The sequence below is a fragment of the Sinohyriopsis cumingii genome, chromosome 10 (assembly GCF_028554795.1).
Source record: "Sinohyriopsis cumingii isolate HCF-2022 chromosome 10, ASM2855479v2, whole genome shotgun sequence".
In the NCBI taxonomy this organism is placed as follows: Eukaryota; Metazoa; Mollusca; class Bivalvia; order Unionida; family Unionidae; genus Sinohyriopsis; species Sinohyriopsis cumingii.
The window spans coordinates 38,321,282-38,344,765 of NC_142970.1; the positions used below are offsets into that span (position 1 = coordinate 38,321,282).

At 35.7% G+C, this 23,484-nt stretch overlaps 2 protein-coding genes across 2 annotated transcripts in view; one reads left to right on the plus strand and one right to left on the minus strand.

The window, feature by feature from the left end:
* LOC149789893 (uncharacterized) overlaps positions 1–23,484 on the minus strand; it is a 162,297-nt gene that overhangs the window by 42,787 nt on the left and 96,026 nt on the right. The window lies entirely within an intron of this gene.
* The window catches only part of LOC149789894 (bax inhibitor 1-like), a 35,239-nt gene continuing 30,520 nt past the window's right edge, over positions 18,766–23,484 (plus strand). Inside the window, exon 1 of the mRNA XM_089971965.1 lies at positions 18,766–18,899. Coding sequence (XP_089828091.1) covers positions 18,847–18,899 — 53 coding nt within the window. The 5' untranslated portion in view covers positions 18,766–18,846. The remainder of the gene's footprint in view (positions 18,900–23,484) is intronic.

Consider the following 23,484-nt stretch of genomic DNA (forward strand, 5'->3'; position numbering starts at 1 on the left):
TCAATTCAAAACAACAGACCGCTCCGGTGGCCTAGTGGTTAGAGCGTCCGCCTCGGATGCGGGAGGTCGTGGGTTCGATCCCCGGCCGAGTCATACCAAAGACTTACAAAAACGGTACTAACAGCTGCCTCGCTTGGCGCTCAGCATTAAGTGGTTAGTGTTAGGACTGGTCGGCCCGGTGTCAGGATAATGGTACTGGGTGGGACATCATGCTACATGTCTGCGGCATGATGCCCCAGTGCTAGACACCACTATAAACTGCCACATTGCAGACATCGTAGCGATATGACTGAAAAATTGTTAAAGCTAGGTTAAAAATCCAAATCACATCACATCACATCAAATCAAAACAACAGAAAATATACATGTTGAAAATATAATTTGTACGCTTTTGTGTTATGTTATTTGGTTATTAAAATTCTCCGGTAAATTCGTTGTCAGATTATATGTGTGTATATTCTGATCACGTCCATCTTGTACGTGACCTGCTCCATATAACAAAATTGCTGCAGAGTTGTTCTCAGATTCATTTATTTAGTGGAAATGTAATCATCTATAAAAATAGTCTTAAGTCGTTGATTGTTAACGACATAATTATATGATATCAATGAAGACACCTTGCTGCCTTTTTATTACGCATTAATATTGATAGGAGAGTTACATACGACACGGTGGACTGATAGGAAAGTTGCACAGGTCATGATGGTCTGATAGTAAAGTTATATATCCCACACTAATATTGATAGGAGAGTTACATAGGTCATGACTGGTTGATAGCTGAGTTGCAAAGACCGTGATAGATTGACAGGAGAGTTTCATAGGCCATGATGAACTGATAGGAGAGTCACATATGCAACACAAAATTGATAACAAACTTACACAGTTCATGATGGGCTGACAGGAGAGTTACACAGTTCATGATGGGGTGATAGGAGAGTTACACAGTTCATGATGGGGTGATAGGAGAGTTACACAGTTCATGATGGGGTGATAGGAGAGTTACACAGTTCATGATGGGCTGATAGGAGAGTTACATAGTTCATGATTGTCTGACAGGAGAGTTACATAGTTCATGATGGGCTGATAGGGGTGTTACACAGTTCATGATGGGGTGATAGGAGAGTTACAGAAGCCATGATAGACTGATAGGAAATTACATAGAACATGATGGGATGTTAAGACAGTCTCATTGGCAGTGGACTGTGTAAAGACATAAGCTATTGAATTGTCCTCGAGGAACAAAGTAAGGAGAACAAAGTGGCATATCAACCTTCATCCACCCCACACCCAACCCAATGAGACAGGATTCGATCCGTTTTCACATCTGATAAGGTATTTATTCAGGAAAAAGGCGCAACTGAAACCTTTATGTATAAAATGAGAATAACACAATAATTGCAACTGATGACTTTATTTCACTCATTAGTAAACATTAACTACATAAAATAATACCTACTTATGCCCATTTAAAATCTTGAATATATAAAATTATTAAATATATGCTCCTGCTACACTAATAAACCGCACAACCAAGGAATACCAGCGTATATGGAAGGATGGGAAACAAGAACTATAGACAGTCCGCCCACTCACTTGTCCTAAAACTCAATAGCTTTGAAGTTAATGCAGGAAACTATCTCCAAGTCAATGGTACCACAATGGGTACAAAAATGACCCCTTTGTTTGTAAATATTTGTATGGGGAGACTGGATAGTCAACTTTTAGAATCGGTCGAACTTACACCATACCAGTGGGTACGATTATTCGATGCTATAGAAATGAAGTATCAACATCGAAAATAAAATATGGCTGATTTCATATCAAAGGCAAACAACTTCCATCCTTCAACGATATTCACGGCGGAAATCCCCAAATGAAGTCACATTCTCCTGGACACAGCGTTCAGACTTGCAGAAGAACAAACTCCACACAGACGCCTACTCGAAACCAGCTGATAAACACCAGTATAGCCTCCCAACCAGCTGTCATCCAAAACATTGCATTCGGAACATTCCATCTTTTCAGGCACATATTATACGCAGACTCTGCTCCCACGATAAAACTTTCCAAAACCTATCTGAAGAGTTATCTAAATACTTGATTAGCCGAGGCTAGTATAAAGACCTGATAGTGGTGACAACCGTAATGACCTACAAATATATGAAGAGAAAGAAAGGTTGATCTGATACTACTTATCTTGACCTACAATCTAGACAACCCCAAAGTAGGTAAAATCATCCGGAAACACTGGCCCATCGTAAAATCATGCATCACACTAAAGTTAATCCTCCTGAACAAACTAGTTGTACAATATATGAGATAAAAAAGCTCAAAAACATCATAGTCAAGGCAAACACCAATCACTAACCAGGACCACCCTAGTAAATCTGGCTGTGTGCCGAGGAAAGACGCCAGACTTGTCAACATATGATAGGTATCAGCACATTTTCTAGCACAGCGACTAGCGAAAAACTAAATATACATTGTCCAAACAGAACGTGCAAAATAGAGAATGTAAATGATCTCATCATATAGATGATGAGTAGCATTCAGTATGTCCAAGAAACAGAAAAGTTACACGGAAGGATCAATCTTAACAAGTTTAATTGGATCAAAATGAAGCTGTACAGACTTCCAGCTGCAGAAAACTTCTCTTCCCATGGCCATATATTCAGTGATGTAACACTTACTGGAATTTCTTACAACTCCAACCGGAGTTCTGAAACACAGGCACTTGATTCGGGGGTAAACTAATGTGTTCACTCACCAATTAACACAAGGTAACTAAATCTCACCGGTCTCAATCTGACCCCTCCATGAATTCGATATAAAAATCCGATGTTATCTGCACATTCAGTCACTAATAACGTACACAGCTGTAAAGAAGACACTCCACACCTTTCATCCATTACCATTTAGTGATTCTGAAAGGACAATTTTGCTAAAAGTTTATCCGCTGCTTCGTGTATGCCACACACAGACGATAATTCCAGGGCTCAGCTTCCGGTCTACTTCGGAGTGAATGCAATTTGATCGTGATTGCTTCAGCGATTTGTTCTTTCACTGAAAGAGTCTTTGCAAACATCGCTTTCAATCGCTACATCTCGGCCTAACCCGGCAATCGGAATATCCACGGTATGTTCTGTCAATTCGTTCCGCTGTTCCGATCAAGACTATGCCGTATTTTCCGGGAAAATATTTAGCAACATTTCTTGACATGTTAATTACATTTAATTTTCTTTGCGCTTTCTGAATAGCTGTATATGTGATCTCTGGTTGTGCGTGAAGAAAGATTCTTTTTTAATTGTAGACTTATTTAATTAATAATTAAGTAATTACCCGAATTTCAACTGACATGTTATCTACATAATATTATAGATTGCTTTGTAAACATTTCTCTGTATGTTAGAGAGTATCAATCTTATATAGGAATTACCCTGTCAAGAAAAGGATAGTAATGCTTGGAAACAGGAGAAGGAAATACAGAGGGCAAAATAAACATCTAACATTCCCTATCCAGAAGCCAGAAAATTTGTACAGGCAATTCACATCGAATAACTCGGGAAGTTATAATCAACCGTTTTCACTATTTGAGCTAATGGAATCTCTGAATAAGGCCCACGATACATCCACTGGGCCTGACGATATACATTACCAGTTTTTGAAACACCTTCCAGAACCTTCATTAACATTCCTTAAGAGTTCTTCCAGAAATATTCAATGATTTATGGATTACTGGTAACGTACCATAAATTTGGAAAGAAGCAACAGTAATACCAGTTCCCAAGCCATTGCCCCAGACGAGCTGCGTATGCATACAATCGAACGAATGATCAATTCTCGGCTTGTATTGCACTTGGAAATTAACAATTTAATATCTCCTTTCAAAAAGTGGCTTTCGTTATGGCCGTAGCACCAAAGATCATCTGGTTAGATTGGAAACATTTATTCGAGACGCATTTATCAAGAAGGAACATTTAATAACGGTTTTCTTTGATTTAGAAAAGACCTATGACACGACATGGAAGTACGGGATACTAAATGACCTGAACGATATGGGTCTAAAAGGCCATCTGTCCTCTTTCATATCAAAACTTTCTCTCAGACAGAGAATTAAAAGTAAGAGTGGGCTCTACCCTCTCAGATCTGCAAGAGCAAGAGATGGGTGTACCCCACGGCAGTATTTTATCTGTGACGCTTTTCAACATCAAAATTAATAGCATCACCAAGTGTTTGGCTCCTGATGTGGATTGCTCGCTATATGTTGATGATTTTCTAATATGTTTTTGATCAAAGAACATTCATACAATCGAAAGACAACTAGAGCAAAATATAAACAAGATTCAAAATTTGGCCAGTATTAACAGTTTCAAATTGTCGAAATAAGAAACGGTATGTATGCATTTCTGTCAGTGAAGAAGTCATCACGATGAACCTAAGCTCACGCTGGATGGACACCTATTCCAGTTGTTGAGGAAACAAAGTTTGTATACATTATTTTCGGCAGAAAACTGACTTTTATTCAACACCTAAAGAATTTGAAGCTATATGCTTAAAATCTCTAGATCTACTTAAAGTAGTAGCGCACACTGACTGCGGTGCTGATAGAAAAGTCATCCTCAATTTATATAGAACGCTTATTCGTTCGAAACTAGATTATGGTTGCGTTGTATATGTTTCATCCAGAAACTCATATCTGAAAATGCTTGATCCAATTCATCATCAAGGAATAAGACTCGCTCTAGGAGCATTTAAAACATCCCCGTATGAAGCCTCCTCGCTGAACCAAATGAACCAGCTTTATCACATCGTAGGGAAATGCTTTCTGCACAGTATACTCTCAAATTAAAATCAAACCCTCTGACCGCTTCTTTTTCGTCTGTTTTTCAACCCAAATACAACACATTATACGAAAATCAAGCAAACACCATACCTTCCTTTCGCATCAGAATATCATCCAGCCTTGACAGTACAAAAATTGATCTTTCTAAAATTCAGAAAACGTTTTTTCCAGAAACACCACCTTGGTTATTTAAAAATCCAATAGTTCTTGTTACGCTATACGATGGAAACAAATCCGAGACATACGCATTCATCTTCCACAAATCTTATCATGAACCCACACCGAATTTAAAAACTACACAAGAATTTATACCGACAGATCAAAGGATGAGGAAAAGGCTGCTGACACACTAGTTAGTGGAAATCACACAACACAAATTCGCTTACCAAATGGCGCATCAATTTTTTCAGCCGAAATCAGAGCAATAGACCTTGATCTGTAATATATATATATATATATATATATATATATATATATATATATATATATATATATATATATATATATATATATATATATATATATATATATATATATATATATAAACGTATTTTAAACAGCATCATCTTTTCCGACTCACTATCAGCATTTCAGACACTACACAATAGAAAACTGGAGAATCCATTATTGAAAAATATACACGTCAATAATACCGAGCTGAGTGTTTCACACAATATAATATATTGTTGGTTACCCAGCCATATTGGTATTAAAGGTAATGAAAAGCGGATCGTGCTGCTAAAATGGCCCTTACTCAAGAACCATCTAATTTTAAAATACCGTATACTGATGTTAAATCTAGTATCAGAAAGTCCTTACGTCAGAAGTGGCAGGCATCATGGAATGATGCAGTGAATAACAACCTTCATGCAATCAAGCTAACCCTAGGAGAGTGGACTCCTTCCGAGAGAATCATCCGTAGAGAGGGGGTAGTCATTGCAAAAATTCTAATTGGTCATACGTATATAACCCACTCCCACATAATAAAAGATGACGACCCACCAGAGTACGTTACTTGCAATAAACCAGTCACTATTAAGCACATTACCACGGAGTGTTTCGACATGCAAATTAATCGCTATCAGTACTACTATGTGCATGGCATGAAGGAACTTTTTGATACAATAAACGTATTCTAGAATTCTTAAAAGAAGTAAATATTTATTCAAAACTATAACTTTTATGCCATCACGTTAAGAAGGCTTATGTAATGTATATACCGTCCTTTACGTTCAATACCTTTTCATATGTCATCATTAAGATACACCGTTTATTTTCCCCTTTGACCGGGAAGCTTTATTTATTTCCGTTTCCATCTTTTCGTTTTACGTTCAACTCTTTGGTTTTATATCGCTGGTCGATACGAAACCTTTTAGCAGTTTTAAATAACCCTACATATAACCTTTTGTATGGCACTAAATATCCTATACGTGCTGATGAGCTGTAAAAATATGATCAATCAATAATTTATACGGATAGATCAAAGGATGATGAAAAGGCAGTCACAGGTTACGGTAGTGGAGATCACACAAGCATCATGGAGAGTGATCAGACCACTTGCTTTTTAGTCCATTTATGAAAATAAAACTTAATACGAACAAAGTGAAAAATACAGTCGTAATATCGTCAAACCGAAGCATATAACCTAAACCGAGAGTTTCACTAATTGGGTTAGCTCATTGTGTTAGTTCATCTTTGTCGTTCACGTTTTTCTAAAATTGTATGCGTGTTTTTCTTTAAGAGTCTGACACTCATTTTTGGTTTCACCCTCCCTGCTGCTGTAGTGTGTGAGTAATTAAATCATTATTATGTCATTAATGGAATCTCGCACAGCTAGATTAACTCAAGAAGAAATATATCTCGGTTCGTGATGCTGTTAAGCGGCAACTGCAAACGCAGGAGTCGTCTCCGTTGGAATTTGCATAAGGTGCAGAACAGTTATTCAAACTAATTATCGAACCAACCAAACAATTGTTACAGCAACTGATGCGACTCAAAAAGCACTTGAGACATTACCTGTTCATATTGTTGGCTCTCTTCAAGCACCTCCCCCCCCCCCCGCAACATCCCACCCCACAACCTGAAGATGAGCCACGATCTCTATCAAGGGTCAAGACCAAGGCATTGCCGCTATCAGAGAACAAAAACGAATCAATTAATATTGCCGCATATGGATTTCGTAAAAGAGAAAAATATGTAAAACTCGAATATATTAAAAATTGTAAAAACTGCCGATTGGATTAAGGATGTATATCGCATCGCTGCTAATAAACCGCAAATCAGATCTAAGGAAGAAATTTATAAGTTTGGCCTCTTTAACCAGAAGGTACATGAGCATATTGAACGAGACAAAGGAAGAATGAAAAAGAAAAAGAAATTAAGTTGTGATTTGAAAAAGCAAGAGTATAAGTGAGACAAAAAGAATATTTTGAATTTTAAAAAATAAACAATGAAAGAAAGTACATTCCTCACCAAGTATGAAAATGGCAAAAGAAACAACCGGATGTGGTCTTGTTACTCAAGGAAGTGGTCTTATTACTTCTTGTCCCAGCAACGTCCTTGCCGATGTTGAATGATTAGAAATTATGATTGGCGGAAAAGGAGCGGATAATAATTCCGGAGAAATCTTTAATGAAGATGCTGACATTTGTCAACGATTATTTATAGGCGGTATCATGGACATTAATGTTTATCGGTTTCTTATTGATGAAATAGTTGATGATTACCACAGTGACTGAGGGTATACAATTATATCAGTGACAAGAAAATAAGATGATTACACATAATGCTCAACGAGGACCTATAATGGTCAGGGTGATAAATTCGTGATTAACAAAACATATAAAGTTACCTACGGAAATAGACTCTGCGATGTTGTTCAGGGTTTATTTAGAAGAATAATCCCAAGAGCAATACCGATTGCAAAGCAGCTGGGAAAGAAAGCTATTGACGTTGTTCGTGATAAATGTGTTGGCAATGTTGCTAGTAAACCATTCTTCGCAATCAAGGATAGACTAATACGATTAATACAGCAAAAAATCTGAACTAATACAACTACCTACCACTGAAATTATGCCTGCAAATGTTCGTAATATAATAAACAAGCTGAAAATCAAAACCTAACAGAGTTGGCTTATGTACCCATGTCACAAAAAGAAAAACATAAAAGAACAACTGCCAGTCTGATAGCAGGAAGTGGGGTAATTCCTAAGATATTTATAAATGCATTAATATTTTGGGGGTGGGGGTAATAAAACACTTCAATATTTTCATGTTTGTGCCTTGGTACAAGCACAACAACAATCCTGTTAGCATCTTTGTGAATTTACTTATGTTATAATGAAAATATTGTGATTTCTTTAGAATTTAATTTTGCCCAATTCCCAAAAGCAGATGGTACTACCCTGAGGTTTTCCCTGCATGCATACATGTGTCCATGATTCATCTAGAAAACTCTCTGAGTGCAGTTGTATGAAATGTACATGTATGGTGACCAAAGTATTGTTTTGTTCATACAGCTTTACATATGTGAAACAGATGTGTACCATTCATCATTGTTTCATTGTTTACTTGTATATAATTACACGAGAACCCTTATTGAATTTACCAGATACAAATGTATGACATAATTGGTAAGTCTGTACAATCTAACCAAAATGTTGATAATATTTGTATGTGATCGTGCCAAAATTTTCAATGAACTCTCACAAATATTTTGATCAAGACATTGAATGAAATATCAATGAATTGTCAGTCATACTTTCAATAGGACCATAGGTTTTCAGGAGTATGTCAGCCTCTTAAAGTATCCCTGTACTGTGGTTGCTTTGGACAGCATGTCTTTTATGGCATGCCTCAAGCAGTTTTGCCTTGGACTGCATGTAAGTATAATGCACTATATACCAATAAACACACTGTGTTGTTTTATTTGCTTTAATATTTTTTTGAGAAACAATAACTTTTCTAGATACAATCTAGACAAAAGATGAAACCCAGACTTCCATAAAAAAATACACACACATAAACATAATACACCATACATTAATATACATGTAAGCATAAATACACCATATACCAATAAACACATGTTGTTGTATTGACTTGAATATCTTTATGAGATACAATATCTATTTCTAGATGTCATCTGGACAAAGGGGAAACACCCAGATTTCCATCACAACAAGGAGAATATTGTACAACTCATGGAAAAGTTGAACATTTTGGCCAGGCCAAGGTTTAACACTCGAGATGCAGAAGAAGTCAAGGTCAGTTAATATAAACAAGTATATTTTGTGAACTCTTTTTCACCAGTGGCTAATTAAAGTTATAAAGGAAGCAGTGTTCTTGGAAAGGACTCTGTTGGGACTTAATAAAGTCATAGATGGAGCCTTGGAAAGGACTCCATAGGGGAATTTTTAACATTATTGGAAAGGCTCTATCGTGTATATCCTGTTTACCTGCAAGGCTAAGGTTTAACTCATTAACATACATAATACACACCGTCATGTACACAATTAACACTCACCACATTGCATGCAAATAACACATACCTTCATGTACACAGATGATGCACACCAAATTTCTTGAAAATAATACACACCTTCATGTACACAAGTTATACACACCACATTGCATACATAAAATACACACCTTCATGTACACAGATGATACATACCTTCATGAATGTACATTATATACACCCTCATGCATACAGGAAATGCACACCTTCATGCATACAAATAACATATCAACAGGCATATAATATTACACACCTTCTTTCATACAACTAATACACACCATCATTTATAAAAATAATACACACCTTCATGGAAAGAAATATAACACACCTTGATGCATACAAAATTACACACATTCATGCAAAAAATGTAGCACACCTTCATGCACACAAATAATAGACACTTTCATTGCATGTAAATAATAAACATTCTTACATAAATGTAATAAACACATTCATGCACACGAATAATACACACCTTCATTTCGTACAAATAATGTATACTTTCATACATATAAAATAACACACCTTCATTTATACAAATATTACATACCTTCATTCATACAAATTATACACACCTTCATTTATGCAATAAATACATACCTTCATGCATACAAATAATACACATTATCATTCATACAAATAATATTCACTTTCAAGTTTACCAATAACACACCTTCATCTATACAAAAAATACTCACCTGCATGCATACAAATAATAAGCACCTTCATCCATACAAATAATACAAACTTTCATTCATAGAAATAACACAACTTGATGCACGCAAATAATACAAACATTCATGCATACAAATAATACATACCGTCATGCATACAAATAATACATACCTTCATTCATAGAAATAATACATAACTTTATGCACACAAAAAATACAAACCTTCATGCATACAAATAATACATACCTTGATGCAAAAAAATAACACACCTTCACTCATACAAGTAATACACACCTTCGTTGATAGAAATAATACACCACTTTATGCACACAAATAGTACACACCTTCATTCGTAGAAATACAGAACTTTATGCACACAAATAATACACATCTTCATACATCCAAATGATACACACCATCTTGCATGCAAATAATAGACACCTTCATGTATACAAATAATACACAACTTCATGCATACAAATACGACACACCTTCATGCATACAAATAATACAAGCCTTCATGCATACAAATACCACACACATTCATTCATACAAATAATACACACGTTCATGCATACAAATAATACACACCTTCATGCATATACATAATACACACCTTCATGCATACACACAATACCTTCATGCATACAAAAAATACAGACACTCATTCATAAAAATATATCAGTGACAAGAAAATAAGATGATTACACATAATGCTCAACGAGGACCTATAATGGTCAGGGTGATAAATTCGTGATTAACAAAACATATAAAGTTACCTACGGAAATAGACTCTGCGATGTTGTTCAGGGTTTATTTAGAAGAATAATCCCAAGAGCAATACCGATTGCAAAGCAGCTGGGAAAGAAAGCTATTGACGTTGTTCGTGATAAATGTGTTGGCAATGTTGCTAGTAAACCATTCTTCGCAATCAAGGATAGACTAATACGATTAATACAGCAAAAAATCTGAACTAATACAACTACCTACCACTGAAATTATGCCTGCAAATGTTCGTAATATAATAAACAAGCTGAAAATCAAAACCTAACAGAGTTGGCTTATGTACCCATGTCACAAAAAGAAAAACATAAAAGAACAACTGCCAGTCTGATAGCAGGAAGTGGGCTTCTTGTTAGACGACAACAATAATAATAAAATGATCAAACGTGTACCATATCCAGCATTTGACATGGATGGGTTAGTTCTCAAAGATGAATTTGTGTGCGATTATCAATAGTATTCTTATGACGCTCAAGAGCCAAGTCAGCGTGGACTAATCGAACTTTAAGTTCAGGACACAAGGAGATATGTCTTACCCTCTGAAGCATTTATTGAAATGGAATGTAGACTTTTACAAGCATATAGTACAGAAATCGGAATTGGTGATCGACCTGAGTTTGTTAACAATAGTAGTATGGCATTATTTAAAAGTGCTGTAGATTGATGGAAAACCCATTAAATCATGCCTGGAAAACATCGATATTGCCACTACGATAATTGGCCTTGCAAGATACAGCGATGATTACTCAAGATCAACTGGTCCGTCAATGATATTTGCGAAGGACACATATGATCATCCAGAAGGCACAAACAAGTCAATGAATGTAGCTGGAACTGAAGAATGGAGAATGAAAATCACAGCTTAGGATTTGCGGTACATAGATCAATGATAAATAATGAAGAAGAATTTTCATGTGCGATTCCACTATTACATATATTTGGATTTTGTAGACATGTCAGAACGGTTATTTTCGGAGTTGTACTTGTTAGAAAAGATAACGACAATGATACAGTCTGGTGACAGGACTTAGCTGGTGCGTGTATAGTAAAACTAACATAACTTTCCTTATGGATGCCAGTAATGACTCCATCAATCGATGAAGAACAACGGTTACTCTCTTTTATGAGTCGAGGTGGTAAATCATCATTGTCATGGTTGACGATGACAACATATAGTGTTTAAAGTGAAGTTGTTGGTTTATTTACATGGCATATAACAACACAGTCGGGTGTTTCGGCACCACGGCATTAATTTATTTCATTTCAGGAAAATGAACGAGAAAACACACAAACACGAAATCAAATGGTATTTGACAAGCTTGGAGTTAGTGAGATTTATTTAAGGCTAAATGGGCATCAAGAGCTATCTGAAGAAGTATTTAATCACAATCATTTAGCACGTGCTTATCATCGGTGATGACATTCATGGGGCGTGATCAGACTGCTGATTCTGGTTTGCAGATATCTCTGTGTGATTTTACAAAGCTGTATCCAATCTATTACTTTTCGTTGGAAACATTTAGACTTACTCAGGCAATCTATCGTTGATATACACTTCCGAACTCGCGTCGCACGATCACCACCAAGAATAACTGGTCCACCAGTTATTCCTGGTCATTATAAAGCAATGTTGCTTGAAGGTGTTGGTGGACGAATGAGAGTCATTGATGCCCCAGTATAAAACGTAATTAAATCGCTCGTGCTATTAAAATGTCATTTCATCATGTTTGTGTCAGTCTGACTCCTGGTCAGATTAAATAACTTTAATCAAAATCAGACACGCACTAAGGAATAAAATTATCACTAGAAAAGATCAGATCACAGGTGGTCAAAATAAACTATCATTGTCAGAACGTCAACTCAGGCATTTCAGTGACGCCAAACAATCAACAACTGGCGTTAAATTTAATCTTTCTGCTAGCGCCATTAAAGATTCAATCAAAATGGGTGGTATATTTCCACTTCGTGCAGCTATAACAGCGTTAATAGCCGCTGCGGCTCCAGCTGTTGCAAAAGTAGCTGCACTTGGTGCTGTTGGAACTGCTGCTGGAATAACATTAAAGAAAGCAACAGGAAAAGGAATAAAAAAAGGGAAACGTTCCAAGATTGCCAGGAACCCCTCATTAGTATGGAAAAGGTCTGAGACTTCCAGGAACACTTCGCTGATTCATCCGATGTCCTATTTCGATTTACTTAATAATGCTAATAATTAAATATATATAAAAAATTCAGAGGTCTTTTATGAGCGATCAGTTACCGAAACAACCAAACCGCGTACAAGATTAACTATGGATGATGCTGAACTAGATGGTATAATTGCTGATACAACGAAGAGAAGTATGATTTTGAGTCGAGAAACAATTTTCGTGCCAAATGTAACTAAATTAGGTACATTTGTGAGTTATATTGATTGTGAGTCACCACAGTTTACTCATTTTAGATCTTCAATGATTGCGTATGTTTCGATAAATTTGTTATCGATGATAAACAGATTTTCTGAATTCGCTGTTAGAGTTGCTACAGATTCATTTTATATTAATAAAAACATGCAGAATTTTTGGAACAAATACATATAGGCGCTTATGCACCATGGGCGAATGGAGAATAAAAAGAGAAAAGATAATTAGTTTTCCTGAATCTGCCGAAGTTCAAATAAAAATATTTATTACAAAAAAAATAATAAAATATCAAAATTCTCATCAGCACCATCAGTATAAGACCCTGTTGTGAGACATAAGACTGTTTATCTTAATGGATCGGGATGTTCTGGTAAAACAACATGTGTGATCGACTTATTTCGTCAGAGTTCTTCAATCTACACATAAACTCGTAAGAGAAATGAACGAACCAGGAGTTAAATCTCATACATATCAAAGCTTCTTTCGATGGAAGGGAGATAGATGGACTCCTGAACGAATGGGTGAAAATATATTCCAAATATTATTATCTGGGATGAAGTATGTACAGGGTCGCTGGGGACGTTAAAATATTTCTTAATTGATTGTCGAAAACAAATACTGCTGTAATAATATGCGGCGATCATGCTCAACCGCCAGCTGATGCAGTTTGCAGATTATTATGAGGAAATGAATGATGATCATAGAGCACTTGATCCATAATTAAGAGATTTTAAGAAATTAATCAGACTACAACCAAATAAAATTCAGTGTGAAATAATGCATGAAACATTTTCAGGAACTCCTATGAACAATTTTTGGAATTTATGAGCCAGATGATTTGATAGTTGCAAGTAGAAAGATAGTTCATGATACACTTCAACAACAATTATTTATCTTACATAAAGAAAAGACCGCTCCGGTGGCCTAGTGGTTAGAGCATCAGCCTCTGATGCGGGAGGTCGTGGGTTTGATCACCGGCCGAGTCATACCAAAGACTTACAAAATTGTACTAGCAGCTGCCTTGCTTGGCGCTCAGCATTACGAGGTTAGTGTTTGGACTGGTCGGCCAGGTGTCAGGATAATGTGACTGGGTGGGACATCATGCTACATGTCTGCGACATAATGTCCCAGTGCTTGGCATCACTATGACCTGCCACAGTGCAGACATTGTAGCGATATGACTTAAAAATTGTTAAAGATACGTTAAAAATCCAAATCACACAGACACACACACATACAAAATTCCATTCTACCCGTACCATTGTGATATCGACCAGGCAAAATACTGAAGTTAATATACCAGGATCGTCAGAGAAACAAAATCTTGTGTTAAATGATATTGTTTTATTTCCTGTCAGAGTTGTTGGGAATGCGTTTACGAAAACCAAAACTCCGTGGACTCTAGGATATGCTTTAAAGGTTCATTCATCTCAAGGATTAACTATTTCTGATATTAATATTTGGATTGTTGATGATTGTATCGAATGGTCAAATTTAGTTTATCATGCAGTGTCTCGGGTCAGAAGAATATCTCAGCTGCGGACGGTTATAATAGACTTTGCAGAAACTGCTGGGAATAGCGATAATGTTATAGATAATGATGCAGTTGGAAAAAGAATTGTTATAAACTGCGTGACCAAAAAAAGAAAAAAGAAAAAAAGGCGTGACTTTGATCTAGATGTTGAATTTATTGTGACGCTGAATCAACAACAGACTAATCATTGTGCAAGCCGTAACACAGTAATTTTGTGGCAGTATTGAAATAATAATCCAAGACAATTTACCGTTGACAGATTTAATAGTATTTTGGTCACACACGCGAAAATGTGATGCTGACCAGTCTTGAATGTAATCGACGTCGAGGTGCTAGTTCACAAAAGTGAATGCGGTGGTAATTGTGTGTCTTCAGGAATTACTTGTAATTGTTCACGTACAAATCCACGTTGAGGAGCAGTTGAATATACTCTGTAGATTGCGGTTCTACCCGTGGATCTTACCACGCTGAAAATTGTATGTGTTGTAATATTCCAAACAGAATCAGTCGCTCTTTTTTTTCCTCCTTCAAGTTCACCAGGTTCATATAAATATCTGAGTCATATTTCCTATTATGATTGTTTTGAAAAGTCGTTTCATTGTATTTGGTATATGTTTTTTTTTGTTTGTAATTGCGTTAATTGGTTTCATTGAACTTGAACGAGTAATTTCATTATTTAACGCAGCTATCACACTTGGTAGCCTTGCAACCCATTCACGACATCTCATATCTTTCTGAATGATTTGCTTCGCATATTGATATCCAAACAATCGCTCAGCAAGTGTTTGATTAAATCGTTCAACAATTGCCTGATCACAATGAATTGCGGAATGTCCTCGTCTGTTTTTGATGTTATGTTGTTTTCATGATACTGCATCAAGAAATTCCTTGCAAGGATCAACCTGTATTAAACTTGGCCATCGTAAGGGTCCTCGTTGATAAATTCGTTCAAACGCAGATGCAACATCAGTTGCTGTTTTAGTTGAACATGTCTGCGGCACGATGCCCCAGTGCTAGACATCACCATAAACCGCCACAATGCAGACATCGTAACGATATGACTGAAAAATGGTTAAAGTTACGTTAAAAGTCCAAATTGCACACACACACACACACACACACACACACACACCTGGTTTCCTTGACTTGTCAAGGGAGATAAATTTGTATTTGCTTGTACCACATTTTACACACTTACCTGTAAGTGCACGCCTTTTATTTTATTAGTATTTGTATTGTTAATCCACTTATAGGGATGGATGCTTTGCATCGAACGCAATATAAATTCATATTATTTATTCTATTTGTACAATACGGATGTCATTGATTTTTCAGCAACACGAAAGCAAGAGCCAGCAAAACATATTTTAGCTTTACCAAATTCCATCAGAATAATAATAATAGGTCCATTCGAATCGAGTAAAACACAATTACTGCTTAATTTGATAATGAGATGGCTCAAGTCGGATAGATTATATTTAGTGGCACCATCTGTAGATGATCAGCGATGCTACGGTGTGCTTAAACATTTAATGAACATGTGAAATTGTTGGACGAGGATGGTAATGAAATTATTTATTTTATCACCGATATTGATGAAGCCCCATCTGTAGATGACCTCGATAGATTTATTAATAATCTCGAAGTATACGATGATGTAATGCTGGACAAACAATCAAATCCAGCTCGGATATTTTCTCGAGGCAGACGCAAAAACACAGATGTGGTTTATGTTACTCAGCGATATGCACAAATACTTAAAGTGATCATAGATAACTGTAATATTTTAGCTGTGTTTATTGGAGTCGATACACATACTCCGGGAAACATTCATCAGACTTGGTGTTCAGGGGATATGAACATGATTAAGCTCAAAAACTTCTTTTCAAAAGCACAAGCTACCGCACACAGATTTATCACGATACATTTACATGATCCGCGATCTCGATATCGAATAGGTCGTGAAAGACATTAGTTTTTCATTATGCTTAAATTTCTCATCAGTATCTTTATAAGTTGATTAGCTCTATCTGACTCTTGGGCTCGTCGTATTATTTCGTTTATACGATTTTCTCTTGCTTCATCTGTAATTTTTTTAAATTCATTTCCTGGTTCACGTTCCGGATTATGAGACATTTTAATAACTCTTGATTCAAATTATATATCTAAAGAGCAGCAGAGAGGGTGCAACCAGTAATGAGTGTCCGACGGGTAAACAAAAACAAGCATAAAAATTTAGAAAAACACGGACGACAAAGATGAAGTATCTAAGTGAGCTAACCCAATTAGAGAAACTCCTGGTTTTGGTTAGAGGCTTCGGTTTGACGTTATTACGACTGTATTTTTCATTTTTTCGTATGAAGTTTTATTTTCATATATGGACTTTAAAGCAAGTGGTCTGTTCACCCTCCCTGCTGCTCTTCAACACAAGTTCGCTTACCAAATGGTACATCGATTTTTTTTCTTCAACCAGAATCAGAACAATAGACATTACTCTGCAAGAATTTTTTTTAAAAAGTATTTTAAACAGCATCATCTTCTCTGACTCACTAACAGTACTTCAGTCACTACACAATAGAAAACTCGAGAACCCATTATTAACCAATATGCTCGTCTAAAATACCGAACTGCATAACTCCCACAATATAGTATGCTGTTGGTTACCTAGCCATATTGGTATTAAAGGTAATGAAAAAGTACATCGCGCGGTTTAAATGGCCCTATCCCAAGAACCATCTGATTTTAAAATACCGTATACTGATTTTAAACCTAGTATCAGTTTGTCTTTATGTCAAAAGTGGCAGGCTATGGAATAATGCAGTGAATAATAAACTTCACACCATCAAGCCAACCCTAAGAGAATGGACTCCTTCCTACACAACCATCTGTAGGGAGGATGTAATCATTGCAAGAATTGAAATTGGTCATACGTATATAATCCACTCCCACCTACTAAAAGGTGAAGACCCACCAGAGTGTGTTTCTTGTAATGAACCCATTCACTGTTAAGCACATTGTGATAAGAGTGTTTCGACCTGCAACCTACGCGCGATCAGTATTACAATGTGCATGACATGAAGGAACTTTTTGATGCAATGACCTCACTTATATTTCAGAATTCCTGAAAGAAGTAAACATTTACTCTAAGCTATAACTATTATGCCATCACCTTGAGCATTTTTATTTAATGTATATACCTCCCTTATTTTCAACAACTTTTCGTGTCTTTATTAACATATACCATTTACCAACATATACATGCACATACACCATTTAACAACATATACATATACATACACCATTTACCAACATATACATATACCATTTACCAACATATGCATATATATACACCATTTACCAATATATACATACACCATTTATCAACATATACATATGCATATGCCATTAACCAACATATACATACATATATACAATTTACCAACATATACATATACATACACCATTTATCAACATATACATATACCATTTACCAGCTTTTTTATTAACATATATCATATTAACTATTAAAAACAACATTCAATCAATGTGTGTGTGTGTGTGTGTGTGTGTGTGTGTGTACTGGTACACATGGGCTTGTCATTGTTTGAATAATATAGGCTAGTTTATTTACTTATTTATTTATTTATTTATTTATTTATTTATTTATTTATTTATTTTCATTTCATGTCATCAGGTAATTATTTGGGGTTCGATGTTTAGAGAAAATATTTTCAGTACCATGATTCCAAAATAGTTTCACCCATGCAAATGTCATTTCGTAGGCCTATACTTATGAGTATGTAAATAATCTGGTAGTTTGTTGTACCATATAAATGAAATTTTCACTTTTTTTATTTATTTATTTATTTCTTTATTTCTTTATTTATTTATTTCGCCATCTTTGGCACAGAGAGAGAGAGAGAGAGAGAGAGTATACCGTTCCTGGGTTGAAAAAAATTCAGGTGTAGAATTTTCTCCTCATAGCACCGGTACCAAATAAATATTGTACAACCTTGACCTATCCGTGCCCTGTGCGACGCATAACCAGATAAAGACAAACCTTGTTATGTGCTGACGTATACTTCGTGACAAAATGGCGACAAGAAGTGGATTTGTTCCAGAAGCAGCCTTTAAATTTGATCATTTGTAAGTGTATTTACAATAATGAAACAAACTTTAGGAAAAATACTGTCATTTAATTATTTTTCCACTTTTGGAACTTTTCTTTTAACATTTACAAAGTACTTGCTTGGACAAACACAAAACGTTATAGTGCTGGATTTTCCTGAATGATCCCGTTTATGGCGTAGTTTCGATTTCGAAATAGAACATCATTTAAATTAAGTAAATGCCAATGAATTGAATTTTGCAACAGATTTATCTCATTTATTTCACATGAAATAGAGCCGAGGAGAAACGAGCGCACTTTCAGACGGACCATGGCTGAACATTTCATAGTTTTATCTGCAAATGGCTTCATGTAAGTCATTTGACTCATCAAGACAAAAAGTAAGTCAAAATCCAAACCTATGAGTCTTATTCAAACCGATGATCAGTTTTCATTAATTTTTAAAAATAATTATAATTTTTTTTAAACACAGCAAAAATATTAGATATATCATGTGACCAAAGCCAATAAGGCAATTTCTTGCCAGAAGCATCTGAGCATTCTGTATTTGTTAAAAATCTTGTTGATGGTTTAGTGTCATCAGAAATAATCTGAGCATATATGAAAGGCGTTTATTGTTCACTGTCAGTGCTTTCATCTGCCACTGTCACAAATGACAAATTTTGCAGGTGATGTATAAGTCTATCCTCAACAACATTTGATAGGCTCTCCAATCACTCTAAACAGCTAGTAGCCGAGTTATACTGATTGGCAAAATTCTTCAGAATGCCAATGGCATAAAACTTTTCAGCTGTTAAGTCGTGTATTAAATTCCGCAGAGATTTGTATTTTTAGAAAAGGGATGTCTTCTACACTCAATCAATGTACACGCTTAAGTGGCACTTTCACTTCTATGTCTTGTTTGGAAGAATGTTTTTGGAAACCTGCATTCAAATCTGCCTGGTGTTGTGGACCTGCAACCGATCAGCAGTTTGTATTCTCGCAAGCCAGCATGTCTTGCCAGTGTACTGTTCTGAATTTTTTTGGCACATTTGGTCATTGATGTCTTTTTTTTGGCCTCTGTACATATATAGCAAAACATTGGTACTGCGTTTTCACTGTCACATTCTTCATGCAACTTCTTGAAAATGTAGCCAGCTGTGTTTTCAACCATTGCTTCACAAATTAACATTTTATCTTACAAGTAACCGTTACCTCAGTTGTGGATGATGAATGCTCCATTGGTTTAATAACAATACTATTATCATCGGTCAGTCATAAATGCAGTCCAGAATATAATTTTTGTGTGTGTCTTGGATGCCATTTTTAGTTAATGCTGACAATATCTTGGAACAGTGTAAGGCATACAATTGAGCAAATGGGAATTGTTGCTTCATTGTGTGACGAAGGTGCACATAAAATAAGTTTCTCATGAGAATCACTTTAAAATCACATTTATTTTCCTCCTCTTTCTTGTGTATGGTGATTATACGGTTCTTACATCCTGTTGCTACAAATGATATTACAGTTACAGGTCACATAATTTCAGATCTAGTCTCCACACTCAGTTGTAACCCTGTGCATTATGATAACATTAGTGTAAGAAACTGTTGTGTGCATGTTTTCCTCGTTTGGGAGAGTTGTAATCTAACCATTACAGTAGCTAGACCAAACCTTAATTTTGTGTAAATCAGCAACACATAGTATTGGGGTGCAGCAATTTATGTACCATCGAGGATTTGTAGACTGAACCTTTGTATTCTGTTAATCAGCAAGACATAACATTGGGGTGTGTCAATTTACATATCGGTGACAATTTCTGTATGTCAAATCAGAAAAGTCTGAGTATTTGATGCATGACACATGGGTAGATAAAACACTGCATGTTGCGCATCACTGTCAATAGTTTTCCTAGTCCTCGAGATGTTTAGAATATCTCTCATTTGGCAGGCCATATGGCCGTTTTTCTATACATTAAAGTTATATTGCTTTAGTTTCACTTTACTTACTGTTATCCGAATTTCCTTTGATTCTGGCCACCTCATATTTTATATTTGGACATTTAGATTGGTGTGTAGGGTCATAGGAATATGATTTAATTTCTCAGAAATTGCAGTTATAGTATTTGTTACACATTTAATCCACTGACAGATGAGACAAAACATGAAATTTCCCAGGAACTTGCCATTTGCATTGCTAGTCACATGACTAGTCAAATCTTGCAACCTGCATGTCAATGACATCATATGTCCAAGAGAATTACTTACTGTAAAGTCTTTCTAATAAATTTAGATTCTGACAGAAGAAAATGTATATGAAATCTAGTTTTGTTGCACTGCATTTCACTTATCTGGAATGTATTGCAGGGCTCGAAATTAGCGGTAGTCTGCTAGCCAGAGGCTGGCAGATTTCCTGTCTGACTAGTAACTTTCATAATGTTAATAGTCTGATGGGTTAGTAAGTTTCGGTTATCAATAGTCAGCATTTATTTAAGCCATTCCTTAATAAAGACTTGACTTAGCAGATGTTCTGTAGAATCAAAGCAGTGGCCATTGTAAACACAGCCATAAAATATTAGCATGAGAAGATGAAGTCAAGTTCTGCCTCGGAATGGTGCGTTTCTATAACAAGAATCAATCTGATTTTGTGCATTTCACTTAGCAGCGCAAAATTTGGTCCCGTCATTAATAACAGAAGTTTGGTAATTGATCCTAATTAATCTGATAACGAATTATATGAAAAAATGACATGGTATCACACTTCATTCACTCGACCACAGTAACAAACTACAAAGCGGTGTAGCACACAAAAGAACACAGCAAAAACTATTCAAAGAAATTAGTTTGCACCTTTTTTTTGTTTAAGGTTCTTTTTTTTCTTGCTCGCTACCCAGATGCTCCAACAGTCACAAACATGAAACTACATATTTTACATTTCCATCGAAATAATTATAACAGTTACATCAATTTATTATGATTACATTATTGACACATCCTTTCCATACAACTACTTTTTCTATGATGATCAGAATAGTTTTTATATTTTTCCCTTACAAGAATGAACAAATAATTGAATACACATGGAGATATCCAAGCAGAATGCTGTACATTTGTTGGGAATTAAGATCTCTGAGCATGGGCATCTAAGATTTGAATTTTTTTTTGGCCTTATTATTAATTTCAACAATACATTGAGGTTCGATTAATTTGGAACAATTGCCAAACTTGCAACTTATGATACCATAATTGGAGCTGTTAAATACGTGTCAAGTGTCAGATGGCTGCGTTTGAAGGGAACACACCTTTTCCAAGCTGAAACTAACACTATCTTCTGATGCTAATATTTTATAGCAGTGTTTACAATAGCCACTGTTTTGATCATGCAGAACATCCGCTGAAGTTAAGTTTTTGTTAGGGAGAGGCCATTTAATTGTGGGAGGGGGCAAAGGACACATGTTTTGAAATGTGTTTCTTGCTCTGACTTTCTTATATAAAGGACACTGCCATACCTTTTCTTGCTTTAAGTAATTCGCATCAGCAATACTATAACATCTCGTATTTCAAAACAAGGCACAATTCCCTCCTTATAAGACAGGCAAAATGTGGCATTTGATAGAAGGTGTTCAGCCACCGAGAAAAAAAAGCAAAACTTGAACAAGAATGATGAGGAAAAATTCTTATGATAGGTGTAATGGAAAATTTAAGAAGAAATGGACAAACAGGGAATGGCTGAATTATGGCGAGGAAAGGAATGTTATGTGGTGTAACTGGTATACACAATTCGCAAAAACAAACACAGAAAACATCTAGTTTTGTTGCGGGTTGTTCGAACTTTATAATTGAATTGGTAAACATATCTGAAAGCTGTGTGACATTGTTTTTGTGAACGGGACTAGTAAAGATTTGGCAGGACTAGTAAATTTCTCAATATACTAGTCCTTCTGGCTGCAAAGAAAGTTGTGTTAAATTCTAGCCCTGCATTGGAAGGGGGGAATGCCAAAATTGGTTAAAAGGGATGATAATTATATTGATAAAGATGATAATCATCTTGATGTATGCAACTGATATTATGAATGAAAGTAGGTGCCAACAAATTATTGCACAATACCTACATTACAAACTCTTTGTTGCCATAAGTTAAGTAATCAAAAATAACTGCTCTGAAGTTACAGCTGAAGAATATTTGACACACTGGTCAGTACCCACTGATGCATTGATATGATCAAAACTAGTCTGAAAATACACTTGGATATTGACTTGGGTTGAAACAATTCATTGATATATCGATGCATCAGTACCTTTGCTGAGACGATACACATATAATAAAAGACGGAGAATTGATACAAAAAGCATGTTAGTTTAATATTAATTATTATTAGTTACCTTGCTACTCTGTAAAATTGTAATCCATCTGAAACAGCATATGTTGCCACAGGCACTCGGGTTTATTAGTAAAGACGAAAAAGATTATTTGAGAATACCCACTCGCTGTCGACAAATAAACACAGTGACATGGTTCATAATCTGCCACCCCTATTCCATGCTAATTATCTTAACCCAGAAGTATGTTCAGCATATGCTATTCATTCCAAATGTGTTCCATGTGTTTAATTAAGTACTACTT